The sequence below is a fragment of the Emys orbicularis genome, chromosome 10, assembly GCF_028017835.1.
Source record: "Emys orbicularis isolate rEmyOrb1 chromosome 10, rEmyOrb1.hap1, whole genome shotgun sequence".
NCBI lineage: Eukaryota > Metazoa > Chordata > Testudines > Emydidae > Emys > Emys orbicularis.
The window spans coordinates 56,288,198-56,301,967 of record NC_088692.1 but is presented as its reverse complement, the minus strand read 5'-3'; the positions used below and the strand labels follow the sequence as shown (position 1 = coordinate 56,301,967).

At 43.1% G+C, this 13,770-nt stretch overlaps 1 protein-coding gene across 1 annotated transcript; it reads right to left on the bottom strand.

The window, feature by feature from the left end:
• Positions 1–3,903: 3,903 nt before the first annotated feature.
• RPS27L (ribosomal protein S27 like) lies at positions 3,904–8,954 on the bottom strand. Its single transcript, XM_065411582.1, has 4 exons — positions 8,876–8,954; positions 7,153–7,261; positions 6,264–6,374; positions 3,904–5,046 (listed from the first exon to the last, which is right to left on the bottom strand). The coding sequence occupies exons 1-4, from the start codon at positions 8,879–8,881 to the stop codon at positions 5,018–5,020; spliced, it is 255 nt and encodes an 84-aa protein (XP_065267654.1). The 5' UTR covers positions 8,882–8,954; the 3' UTR covers positions 3,904–5,017.
• Positions 8,955–13,770: the final 4,816 nt, after the last annotated feature.

Below are 13,770 nucleotides of genomic sequence, written 5' to 3'. Positions count from 1 at the left end.
AATACAAAGTTTTGTACTTCTGTCCAAAAACAAACCCCACTGAAATTAAACTGAAGTTGCTCCCAGGCTGAGGATGACTGTACACTAGATTTAATCAGAAGCATGTTTTTAGCAGAGTTGTAACTCTCAAGTTCCTGTTCAAAATTAGAAAAGGATGAAACTTAACATGGTGAGTTAAGCTGGTCTTTCATCTTTTAGAGGACTGCTTTTCTATTTTAACTGGGCACAAAACAAATGAGTGAAGCCAGTCTTCTGGCCCAGTGGTATTCCTTTACTCTTTTGTGTTGGATCAGAATTAAAATATTCTATATAATGAGCAAAATCAAGAGAGATTACTCTTGAGTTCAATATCAAAATTCCCACTGACTTCAAGAGGAGCAAGATCACACCTAGAGTATCTCTCACTTCCCAATTCAGAAGCTGTGCAGACAACTCTGCTCAACAGTAATCCCCTCTGGATGAGCAAGAAGTGATGCTGAGAGCTTTCCAAAGGAAATCTCATCTCTTTGCTGTAGAGGCACAAGGAATATTGAATCAGGGATCCAGCACCTAAGGGTGCTCCATAATGGCTGTGGAGGTTCTCTTCTCTTTTCCTCTTTCCAGAGGGACACTAAAGAAAATTAGCTAAATGATCTCTGCTTAGTATTTAGTCACCCTTCACTTAAAAATAATCTACATTCTTTCAGAGTCCCCTTTAATCTAGTTTTGACTTGAATATCTTCAATATGGGCAATTATGTTTTTCTTTTTGGCAGATTATTCTATTGTTTAATTTAACTGTTACAAAAGGCTTCCTACTACTTTATTTTTTTCTTAATTTTAAATAATTCTGGATATACTTCCTAACAGAAAAACTTGTCTAAAATTCCCATAAAACCTTGTAGACAAGGACATATTTTATGTATCTCCTTACCACCTTTTTCTGTTGTTTTTACATGATCATTTTTTAATCCAATTTTTTTTACTGCAGATGTGTCAAGTTCTTAGTTTCCCCTACTAATTTCACATATTTAGCTCAGATTGAGTTTCTTGGAGTGCAAGAACTGCTTAAATAATCTATTAACTTTGTTCCTTTCATGTGCATCTTTTGGTTAAACTTGTCACCAGCAAAACAATTTTTGATACTGGCTTTGTTAGAGTGACCATGTCTTCCTCGTTCAGTGACGAAGCTGTTGTGTGCCCTCTATTAAAAAAAAATAAAAAATCAGGAATTTTACAAGAACTGTGAAATGTTTTATCATTTAATATATACACTTACTGAAGTTTGAGCAAATGGAAAGGTGGCACAACATGCATATGATTTAAATATGCATGACTGTATAGGTAATGCAGAGTTGAGGCATCACCCATGTTCCTTTTGTTCTAATGTAATATTTATTTAGAGATGGCCAAGTGTTCACAGGCTCAAAAGCAATCTGCAGAAGATGATCATGATGAAGACTTACTATAATAGTAGCAGATCTTCTGTATTCTTATTTTATGAGTTCTGATTACAATGTAACAATTAATCTGGATTTTAAGTGTACAGAATGGAAAATGAAACTACATTAATTCATAGTTCAAGTTTTGGGTTATTTTTGTAACATTTACAGTATGGTCTTAATTCATTTATTTTAGCAAATGTTTTGCTTAATTTTAATGGATTTTGACAAAGCTGTACCTGTAATCCAGAATACTGTTTTAATATTAATAGTAAGTTAAAGGAATTTAAGTACTTTTTTTTTTCTTCCTGTATATCGTGCACAGAGCTTCAGGTTGGTGTACCAAAAAAAAAAAAAAAAGCACTGAACTCCCCCACACACGTGGTTAGCTACTCACAATGCTACTGCTGCTGTTGATATTGCAGAGCTTGGCTAGCATTCTTATAGCCCCTGTGCTTGCATACTTCACTGGTGATGTATTTCTTCATGAGGTTGCAATACGTCTTTCTCCAGATTATATCTGGTTTTGCAGGAGCATGCCCCCACCTTTAGTCAAAACCTTAAACACAAAAGTTGCTTCAAAATGAAACTCTTAACACTGATGCAGGTGCCACAGCACTGCTTAGCAATTCTGTTTCTCTACCTGAAGGGGCAGGATACTACAGGCAGTAGCTGAGAGAATATTGGCTTGCCTGTCCCTAACCCTGCTACCACTCTTAACAATAATTTCACAAAGATTTGACTTCTACCATATGGAGAAATACCATGTCAGTGCTGCTTTCACAATTCTCTTATGTTATAGTTTGAGATATGACATACCAAGAAATGTATTTTTATTATAGATGATCTGTGATATTTAGCAGAATTGTCAGCGGTTTACTTTACACAGATTCCTAATTAAATGTAAATGCCTGTCTAGTGTTTTCATGATTATAGTTAGTTATTTTATGCCTTAAACAATAAAAACTCATTTTATTAAACTATTTGTTTTGTGCTAAGTGAATTTGCTTCTTAGCTGACCAAAACTGTATTTTTATCAGTATTAGGTCTATTCAAGTATTTTAAAATTATTTTTTTAATTTAACAAATGTTGGAAAAAAATGCTCATGGAAGCTGAGGATTGGGTTACTTCTAAAGTAGCCAGGAGCTACTTTGACATTTCCGTATTGTCAAAATCAGTTCATGTAATTTTTAACCTAAATCTTAACACTGATGGAAAAATATATCCAGTATAAAAACAATGGAGATAAAGGTTGTAAACTTGTAACATTATAATTGGAACGCTCTTTCATAGTCTTGAGTATCTAGTGACTTGATAAATGTTGCGCAATAGCAGAAATCTGTACTGTTTCATAAACAGAACATGAGTTGTTTGCCCTGGATGGCTTAGTTCCTGCAGGGTTCATGAACAGACAACAGCATATGAGCTATTAAATGCAGAAACACTAAAAGGTAAAACTTCTACTCTAACATGCCGTTGCTTTATTTTTTTCTTTGTCATATAAATACTCTGGAAATAGTGATCTTTGTTTAATGGCTCTTAAAAGTAAAGGTTTTTTTGGTTGTGGGGAGGGGGTTTCGGAAAAACAAACTCACTGAACATTGCACTGAATCAGATAAAGATCTAATATAATGTGTATATACCCAAGCATATTGCTAAGACTACCACAGAGCATACAGCACTAGTGATAGGAAACACCCCAATGTAGATATTTGAAATGGGTATGAAAGCAAGATTCATGGCAAGAAATAAGTTTGAAAACACTTTTAGCAATCAAAGCTACTAGTGAGAACATTTTACCAGTGTACACAGAGCAGTTGCAGACTTTCTATATCCAAAAAGAACATACTTTCGGATACTTACCTCACTGTGGAGGTGATTGTGTTTGATTGTTTTTTTGTGTTTTTTTTTTTAAAAGGCATTCTTGCTTCTTGAAGGTAAATCATAATCACTGGTCAAAGTAATTTCCCTATATGGAAGCATTACAGGAGTTTACATCTCATTTAAGCTACTGCCAACAGCCAGGATTAGACAGAATGACAAGATGGGTTATTCAGCTACTCTGGTTTGGCAGTACTTAGTTATTCCGTGTTTTCTTAAAATCTCATGTGTGAAAGGGGTATCAAACACTAGTTTTAGCTTGTGCTTATATCTAGAAAGAATTGTCTTACTTGCCTCATTGGCATTTCTAACAGTCTGTGGGGCAGTGTTTAGCCAACCTAAGGCAATTTGACACATCAAATCTGACTTGAGTTACTTTGCTCTTAAGTTATCCTGTGTTTGTCATGAAATCTCAATATGGTTTAAAGTCAGTTGATCCCTACATAACTATTACATATTCTACCAATTGACACAAGCCACTTTGTACCTTTAAGAAAAACACATACATACTAAGGATTTTTTTAAAACGAAGAGATGGACACTAAGAATTCATGTTCACTTTCAAAGAAGTGCAGTAAAACATCTCACAAACTGATGCAAATACAGTATCAAGCATTATTTTTTATTGATTTTAAGCTGACATCATGCTCTTACCACAAAAGAATACAGTTTAAATTGGAAAAGACAAAATTTCCAATGCCAGCCAAATGACAAGAAGACATACTTAATTTATGCAATTTTGAAAAAAGTTCTGTTTACATATAAGTCAAGACATTACTATAAAATTATTCTTCTTAAGATACAGATTTAAGAATGCACTGTTTACCTGGCTTACCATGTAAAGAAATAACTGAAGTGTCAATTCTGTTAGTATTCCATGGCAATTTAGAAAGAGAAGCAGTCCTTTTAAAAACAAAAGCCAACGAATTTTTTTTCTTGCTCAGGTGAACTGGTTAATTGTTATGCATAATATCTTTTCAGAATTTAAAATGCTAGTTCGTGGTCTTATAACAGGATAAAACCTCTTTAATAGCAATTTACTAGACTTAACAAGCATTATACCAAGATACTTTATTTTCTAGATTAACCCTGTCACAGAATGGAACTAATTTTTTTAATTGAATTTTATTCATTTCCTTGTGACTTGATGCCATTCACAGCTCTCTAATAGGTATTTGTTCATATGCCATATCCCCTATGCATAGAGAATGCTTTCTAGTTTTCCTATGGAAAAGTGTTTGCTTTATATACCCATCGAGCAATTTTAACCCCATGTATCACAACAGTGGCATTAAAAAAAAAAAGCTTAAATATAGGAAATGTATTCCTACAGCAGTCTCCATTTGTAAGTGCACAGGCACTTGCCTTTCATTTCTATAGCTGATATAGCAGTGGTGATTAGTCAGTTTATAATTAACAAAACAGTGTGCAGCAAGTCTTAAGTTCCGATTCTTGTGTGGAATGGCATCACCCATTCAAAATACAGTAATAAAAAGCTATAAAAATAGAGCTCAATTACCCATAGACTTCCAGGAAAAATCTGCACATTATTAAGACGTTTTATTGGGGGGGGGGGGGGGGGGGGGGAGGAACACCAGGTAACTACTAGTGTTTCTTACAAAGTTGAACAATTAACTTGTTAGATTAACTGACATTTTTGAACAGATAAGGCTTCCAGGAGCATATAACATGAGTCATGTTGGCAAAGGGAGCATTCAATGTTGCTTTCTTCTAAATGAGCAACCTGTAAACAAATCACATAAAAGGATATCAAACTGGGATAGTCCTTAAGTTGTTATAGGAGACAACCCTGAGACCATCCTATTGCCCTCTCCATTTCTGTAGCTGAGTTTACATAAATAATGGGTTTAATTTACTTTTTCTCTACAAGACATTCAAGTGAAAAATTAGCATTTCAGATCAGGCCTAATCTGATTATAATAATGACATAGCTACATTTTTATATCTCAATGTGCAGTGAAAGGGGCTTTATGCCTATGCCATTGAAAGCTTAACTTTGCATCTTTTTAGCGGCAGATCTCCTGCTCCTTCCTCCAATGGCAAACACCCTAAACTGCAGTGATTTCTCTGGTAAGGGTGGGATGTTCTGTAGCTTGGTCAGCCAGCATCCTTATTCCAGGCACCCTGCTCTCCTGTGAATATACATAGATGCAGCACTACTATTTAATGCCTGTATATCCATAGTTGTTGGCCTGTTTTACCACTGAAAAGTATAGCCCAGAAATCAACTTTGAATGCATACTTTTTTTCCGAAAAGATATTAAATATAACCTCATGGGTGTTTTTTATACCACTTTTCATATCTTAAGCATTTTGCTACACTTAAATAGTAACAAGTTAAGCACTGGTTCTACCCCAGTTATCTATGCAAACAGAGCAGCCATTATTTACTCAACTAGAGTTTGACAAAAACAAATTTTAATCACAGGGAATGTTAACCAAGGAATCTTGCTGATACTAGGGGGAAAGGGCAAGCAGAGACTGTTTTAATCTGACAGCAGTACCCCACAGCATAACAGTGAATGTGTGACCCAGGGATTTAAACCTCATAACCTTCAGGTTCAGAAGTAAATGAACCATACTATAAGATTTGGCCATATGCTTTCCATTACTGTTAATCTGAAAGGAATTACAACTCAAGAGTATAGGGAATCATTAAAGCCTATTCAGGGTGTTTAATTTATACGGTATTTGATTAATACTGGTTTTGTTACACCGCCCTTATAGAATACAAAAAAGACAAGCTACAGATACAGTTGCAATCCAGCTCCCAATTTACCAGAAATCAACACTTCTCAGGGATTTGAAGAATATTGTTCATTTTCAGTCTTTGGTTTTTAAGCCACAGAGAAAATTAAACCTTTAGCACTTTGCAAGTATATTAATGCATAGCCTTCAAAAGGAATAAAACTGGCTTAATTATTAAACATACTCCCTTACCTTCTGTAAGCCTGGCCTTTCCTCCAGTAGGCTGGCACAACACAGTTGAGCACCCAACACACAGAACCACTGTCTGAGCATGGCTGAACACTGTGGTGATCTTGTAGCATCCTAAAAGGGAATATTGGTAGACTTCATTAAAGTGACCCAGGTTAAATGTTTAAAGACACATAGCAAAGTCTGCATCTATTTGGTTTACAACCTTCCTCCAACAAAAAGTTGGCAACTGCAAGATACTAGACAATTAAATTTAAAAGCGCCTGATATTAGCAGCTGGATATTGCCTACCACAATACAAGTTACTCTAGGATGACACACAACTGTTTTACTGAATCAAGCCTCTGAAGCCTTGTCTACAGTATCTAGTTAATCTCTCACTATTATGACTCCATCTGGGCAGAATTAGATATGACTGATTAAAATGCCAAGAACTAGCTTACATTCATACTCCCATTATTAGTACCACCAGTGCATTTGGAATAATAGAAGATTAACAAAAGTACAGCTACGAGTTTCTCCTATTTTGAGTCACCTGAACAACAGCCTTTCATTGCCAAAACCCCATCCATTTCACTCAAACTTTTAATATACATTTGGAAGAAAAATCTAAGAGCCTGAAGCATAAGAGAGCTCCCAAGTCAGTCCTCTGGCAAAAACAAAGTGAAATCCTGATATTTCTAATATAAGCAGCAAGCAAAAGTGTTCTGAAAAAAAAACAAACCAAACCCTCTTTATTGGAGCACAGAAAGTACACCCATATTCCCTTTTATAGCAGGTTTACATCACAATTAGGAATGACATTTCATTGACCTTTCATTATCAGTCTTCACTGCATATAAGTTTCATTACTGTTATGCATAATGAAAGGGTAAAGCTCTTAAATATTTACCTGGACACTTTACATCCATAAAGTAGGAATTTGGACTCTGCACCAGACGTTTCTTTTTGTGCTTTCTCTTCTCCTCCTCTAGAGATGGATGTGCTATGTCTCTATCCAACTAGATTTAATAGCAAAAAAAAGGGTAAGTCATGGTATTGGATGGTAAATACTGCTCAATCCAGTTACATCAGTTGGATGGGAGACTTCCTGTTGACGTTATGCTGCTGTTTTGTTCCTAGTTAGTATATGCATATTAATGTGCAAATTCCAGTGCATTAAAACTAAACCACAACATATGTAAGCATTTGTGTGTTAGAAGCAGCTGCAATACCATCATTACCTTTGGAGATGGTTATTGTAATGTAAAAGAACATGTACTATACTAGGACACACTATTACATCATTCTTACCAATGCAATGTCTCACAATATTGAACTAGCTGCATGAATGAATTCATCACTCTTGACTAAAAAAAATCAGATGTGAGCAGTGGAATAAACAAAACTGGCAATGATTTCTGGATAGTTTGTTTCCGAAAGGAATTTCCAGTTCTACAATCTATCTTCGTGTCTAAAATCAGTGTGAAGGCATCAGGCTGCCATCACTGGAAAGGATAAGTGGGTTGCTAGAAGAGGCATTTCTGCACAAACAAAACAGGAATGCCTGGAAGAAACAAAGCCACTAAAACCCTGCATAATGGAACAGATGATGAAAGAAAACTCCTAAAACATAGGCCACTGAGCTAGCTAAAGGTAGCTGGAGTGCAGCCAATAGGCCAAGCCCAGTACCATGTGATTGATTGTTCCTTGAACTGCTTTTCAAAAGACAGCCCCACAGCTGCCACCTGGTAATCTGATGGTTCAGAACAGATTAAACCAATTAAGAACCCAACCCTCCCAAAATGCAAACAAGTGTCCTCCATGTTACCACAGCAGAAATGAAACGGGAGGCACCGTGGTCTAGAGGGGGCTCAAGCCTCCTGTCCTTGACTTGAATGACCAAACGTTGTCTTCACTAGAGCAGGCTGACATGTAACACCCCCTACCCCGACTCCCTCCTGGCAGAGATAGTCCACACTCAAGATAAAGGGAGAGGAAGAGGGCAGGAAAAGGGATTTGGACGGGTCCCACAGCGGGGCCCCTAGCACTCTCAGCCCCACTACAGCGCAGAAGGGGGGAGGCGGGCAGGCTCAGCAGCCAGGCCCCTAGATTGACAGGCCCCAATACAGGGCAGGACGGGAGAGCGGAGCAGCCAAGGCCGTGGCGCTCTCACTCCTCTTTGGCGCAAGGCTGCTATATTCTGAGAATCCAACGTGAGAAGCCTGTAACCGGCGTCCCGGCACGTGCGAAGGCCACTAGGCGCCCTCAGCCTCCCGTGAGCACGCGGGCGTCCTGCTCACGTCGCCGCCCCCCTCCCTCCAAAATTCCACGGGTGTCAGTTACTCCGTCCCACAGTGCCGTTAGTGTCACGTGGCCGCGCCCCCTCCCCAGTGTCCCTCCCGCCCAGCGCAGTGGCAGGATAATCCCCCCCGCGTCACATCTATCCAGGTCACGAGGGGAGGGTTGCCCGTGAGCGGCCCGCACTGCGGGCCCCTGGAGCTGGGTCCCATACACAGGGCTGTGGGAGGGGGGCACATTCCCCTGGCCGCAGTCTGAGGCCCCTCACCCCACCCTTCAGGGGGCTGCCAAGGTGATTCACTCCGGGTCCCAACGCTGTAAACAAAACAACTCACAGGCATGTTGTCTCCCCAACCGGAAGTACCCTTCGACTGACTGAGCAGCGAACGGGGCGGGCCTGTCGGGCCACGGCAGCGAATCGGGGCTCATGGTCAGACTTCCGCTTCCGGGAGGCGGCGCGCAAGAAGCGTGGTGGTCTTTTCTCTATGGTCCACGTGGAGCTCTTATCCCTCCTACGGCGGGGCTTGGTGATCCTCTGCCTTGGAGAGTGGCAGGAACCCGAGCGCTTTTCTCCCCACTTCCCCCGCGTGAGTCCTGCCGCCTCCCCGGGACTTGCGCTGCCATATGGAGCCCGTTAGCCAGCCTGGATCCCGGGCGCCAGTGGCGTCCGGCCCGAGTCCCGCTTGCAGCTGCCCACACAGACAGGACGGAGGTGGTCACAACCCCAGGGCCCGCGGCCTGATACGCAGCCCTGATCCCAGCAGACCCACGCCAATGGCGTGCTCCGGGGATGGATGGCTAGCCACTGGGCACCCCTTCCTTAGAGGGCCCCAAGGCCAGACTGCCCCTGCGGAGACCACAAGGCCCAGCACCCAACGCTGAGGCTAGCCCTTCAGCGGTGACCCAGCCAGTCCCACAGAGACAGCAGGCGAGCCTCAGCCCTGGCTGTGTACAGTACAAAACATTGGCGCTACAAAACGTTTCTTCTACCAAGAAAACCTCCACCTCATTCTGTAGGAAGTGCCCCAGGACCCTGTCGTGCAGTGGTTCTCAACCTTTCCAGACTGCTGTATCCCTCTCAGGAGTCTGTTTTGTTTTGTGTACCCCAAGTTTCGCTTCACTTAAAATGACTTGCTTACAAAATCAGACATAAAAATACCGAAGTGTCACAGCACACTAGTAATGAAAAATTGGTTACTCTCTCATTTTTACCATATAATTATAAAATAAATCAATTGGAATATAAATATTGTACTTACATTTCAGTGTGATACTTGAGCCTGTGTTTCACTTGTGAGCCTTGTCTGAAGCGTGGAACTTAGCTTTGCGGCCCCTAATGCTGGCCCTGCACTTGCGACCCCCTAAACCTGTCCAGGTTGAGAAACTGATCTAGAAGTGTTGAGTACCCCCTGGAAGACCTCTGTGTACCCACCAGGGGTATGCATGCCCCTGGTTGAGAAACACTGTAGTAGTGTTTCAGGCCATCATATAGGCTTTCCACTTGTAATGGTTTCTTCTCTAGGGCACACAGATTGAGTTATGACACAATAACATTAAGCTGACTTTCTCAATGATCTGATGTGTTGATGGTAGGGGCATTTTAAACATTATTGTATAATTTTTAGATTAAAGCACTTATAATACAAATTGCATTACAAATGCTTTAATCTGAAAAGACTCCGCTAACACTTTGCTCTGTTTACTGTCCTACTAGTTATCAGTACAGAGCAGCTGACTCCAATTCTTGCTTTGTAACTCTTTCCTCTCTCTTCCGGTCTTTTGCCTTCAAATGTATCCTATTTACCTGTAGGTTGAAAATAAAAATGTAACAACCAGATGGTTCAGTTTCGGGAGGAGGATTATAAAATCCTTCGACCAAGACAATACCTTCATTATTCATAACACACCAAAGGAATGACAAAGCATTTGAAATATCCTCCTTTTCCCCTCCTACATTACCGTTCCCTTCTTATAATTTTTCTCCTGCTAGGACACTCTAATGCCGAATGAAGATTTTTGAGTTAGAGTTTACCTTAAAAATAGAGGTTTTTAGGGAAGGAGAGGCACAGCTGCATGATCCAAAAGCAGGATGTCCGCACCATGGTTGACCTGGTTCTCTATTTTGAGTTTATTTGGAGCTTCATTTTGTAGTGTTCGCTGCTTACTGTGTGAAAGTGTGAGTGCCTGCCACTGTCAGCTCGGTGCTCAGAATGTCTCCATAGATCCCTCTATGCACCCCCTTAAAAGCAAAGACTACAGCTGCAATTCAAACGTTAAAAAAATAAAATACAAGTTAATTTTGTTACAGAATAGGAACAGGAAATTAAAGATGTTGAACAGCAACTGTGTAAAGGGATAACTTGAAAGATTCCTGAAGATGGACTGGAAACATCAAGGCCCAGTATAATAGTAGGTATGTTTAGGAAAAGGTGACTGAAAACTTTTTCTTGTCTAACAGCTGAAGCTGAGCTTCTCTAAACACATGCCTCATAGTGTCCTTTTTCTGGACTATCCCTTTTTGCATAGAATCCTTCTCCATTGCAGTTGCAAGGCAGAATTTACCCCCTGTTTCACTCACTTTTGCTTACCCCCTGTTTCACTCAGTTCTGCTCCATTCACTGCCTTCTGGAGCTGGGATATTTTTCTGGGGTTCACTCCCTGGTGTCAGAGTATATGGTGGATTTTGATTAGAAAGGCGTAGTGCTTATGTCAGTGTAGTTAGGGTGACGCAGTGTCCGTGTAGACACTGCCTTACTTACACTGGCTGTTGACTGTCATTCTTGACAGTTTCAGGGCTGCCTCTGGCTAAGAGCTGCATGGGGCTCTTAGCTGGAGCTGTGAAATTGACTAGAATATCAATTTCACAGCTCCTAGGCTCCTGCTGTGAAATTGAGTGGTGTTCACAGCAAACTCTCCTGGTGAGAACATGCACCACTGGCAGAAGGAGGGTAGTGTGGACACCAGCAGCCGATTAAATTACTGCTGTGGCTGTAGGAGATTGGCCTAAATTAAGTCAACCTAATTTTGTACTGTAGACAAACCCCTCGAAAGAAATACTTATTGAGTGATCATTAAAATGACTTCACAATAATAATTTAATTTCTAATGGCTTGTTTAAAAGAGGGAAATTTATACAGGTGTAACTAGATTGATGTTACAGGCAGATTTCCACACTGTAGATCTAAGTTCAATTAATACTTAAGTTCTTCTTCGAGTGATTGCTCATGTCCATTCCACAATAGGTGTGCGTGCTCACCATGTGCACTGGTGCCGGAAGCTTTTCCCCTAGCAGTACCCATAGGGGAACACCCCTAGCGACCCCCTGGAGTAGCGCCACCATGGCGTGGTATAAGGGGCGCTGCGCGCTTCCCCCACCTTCAGTTCCTTCTTGCCACCAGTGACGGTGCTTCAGAACTGCTGTGCTCCAGCTCTGCTCTGTAGCTTTCCCTGGTTGGATTGTCATTTAGTTCTGTAGATAGTTAGTACCTATAGTTTAAAAAAAAAAAAAAAAACTATAGATAGTAAAGTAGAAGAACCGCGCCCAGGTCGGGGCATGCCCTGTGCCCCAGGCTTTAAGTCATGCGATACTTGTAAACGGTCTATGCCCATAAGTGACCCGCACACTAGCTGCTTACACTGTCTTGGGGAAACCCACATCAGTGACCGCTGCAAAATTTGCAGATCATTTAAGCCTCGGACCAAGAAGGAGCAGGATATACAGCTCCGAGCTATATCGATGGAGTCAGCCCTCACCCCGACACCGCAACGCCGAGTTGGCACCGAGCACTGTAGCATTGATGCGCAGCAGCCCAGTGGTGCCTTCCACCCGCCAGCACCGCTCCCCATCCACGGGACACTCTAAGAAGATGAAGAAGCAATCTTCTCCGTCAAGGCACCGGGGCAAGGCTGGGGGTGAGATTAGACCCGCGCTGGGCAGCTCTCGATCCCCCTCGGCCTCGTGGCCTCCGACTCAGGCAGAGCGGAGTAGCCCAGCCCACTCTGAGCCAACCTTCACAGACACCAGTGGCCACATACGGGTGCCCTCCACACTGGAGGCCCTGCAGGCGGCTCGAGACATAATGTCTCTCCTGGTACCGGCTACACTGACCCTAGCAGCTCCCCAGTCCAGAGGCAAGCCCACCACCCGGGCAGTACCGGTTGCGGGAAGGTTCCCGATGCCGCTCTTCGCCAAGTGACCACCCGCTGGCAGCCCGCACCAGTCTCCGTCAACCCCCACCCGATTGTCTGGCTGAGTGCCGAGCAACAGGGAATCGAGGTACCGCTCCGCATCTAGGGAGTGTAGGCCTCAAGGTCAGAGCATGCCCCACCGGGACTGGGTCCGACAGCACTGGAGATTGCTAACTCCGAGAAGCCACCATAGCCCCTCGCAGTACTGACGTCAACGCCGCTCACGCTCTTCGCCCCGGTCAAGGTCCCCAGCACAGCACCACTCCCGCAGCCGTAGGCATAGATCGCCGGCAATGGGCCACCACAGATCCGCCTGACGGAGCCATTCGCGGAGCAAGCATTACAGATGGCACTCCCACTCCTCTACACCGGACTCACAGTCTCGAGCCCAGCGCCGCTCACAACGTCGCTACTCGTCCCCATCCTGGGATAGCGGTCGTTCGTATGCCAACCCAGCCTCCCCTTGGAGCCGGCAGTCAGCGGTCCACACGAGTCCGGCAGGGCAGCCTGCCCCCATGGTGCCGCAGAAAGTGCAATGGCACCAGGCTCCCTGGCCAGTGCCTTGGTACCAGTGGACCCCATGGGCCCCGACGCAGCCCCTGCAGGTGGCTCGCTCGGTAGCCGGGGCCTCAGACAGACCGTCAGCCTCCCACTCTCAACCCCCCAGGCACCTCCTCCAGACCCCCCAGGTAGGCGGAGCGCTCTTCCTGGCCCTGCAGTCAGAAGGGGACCAAGCGCTGGGGACTGCGGCACCGGTGGGAACGCAAAGCACCACGCCTCCATCCTCATCATCCCCAGATGAGGCCATCACGGCACCTCCTCCTCCTGTTCCCCAGGAGGACACAAAAGCCCATCAGGAGCTCCTAAAGAGGGTGGCCTCAAGCCTCAATCTATAGGCTGAAGAGGTGGAGGAGACTTCGGACTCCCTCTTTGATGTTCTGTCAGCCACAGCGCCAGGCAGGGTGGCCCTTCCTCTCCATGAAGGGGTGGCAAAAATCTCCACTGCCCTGTGGCAAACCCCATCTTCCTTGCCCCCCCCCAT

Coding starts and splice junctions, on each gene's coding strand:
- RPS27L (XM_065411582.1), bottom strand. Junction 6,375..7,152: donor TATGGATGTAAAGTGTCCAG/GTAAATATTTAA, acceptor ATTCCCTTTTAG/GATGCTACAAGATCACCACA. Junction 5,047..6,263: donor AAAGGCCAGGCTTACAGAAG/GTAAGGGAGTAT, acceptor ATTTGTTTACAG/GTTGCTCATTTAGAAGAAAG.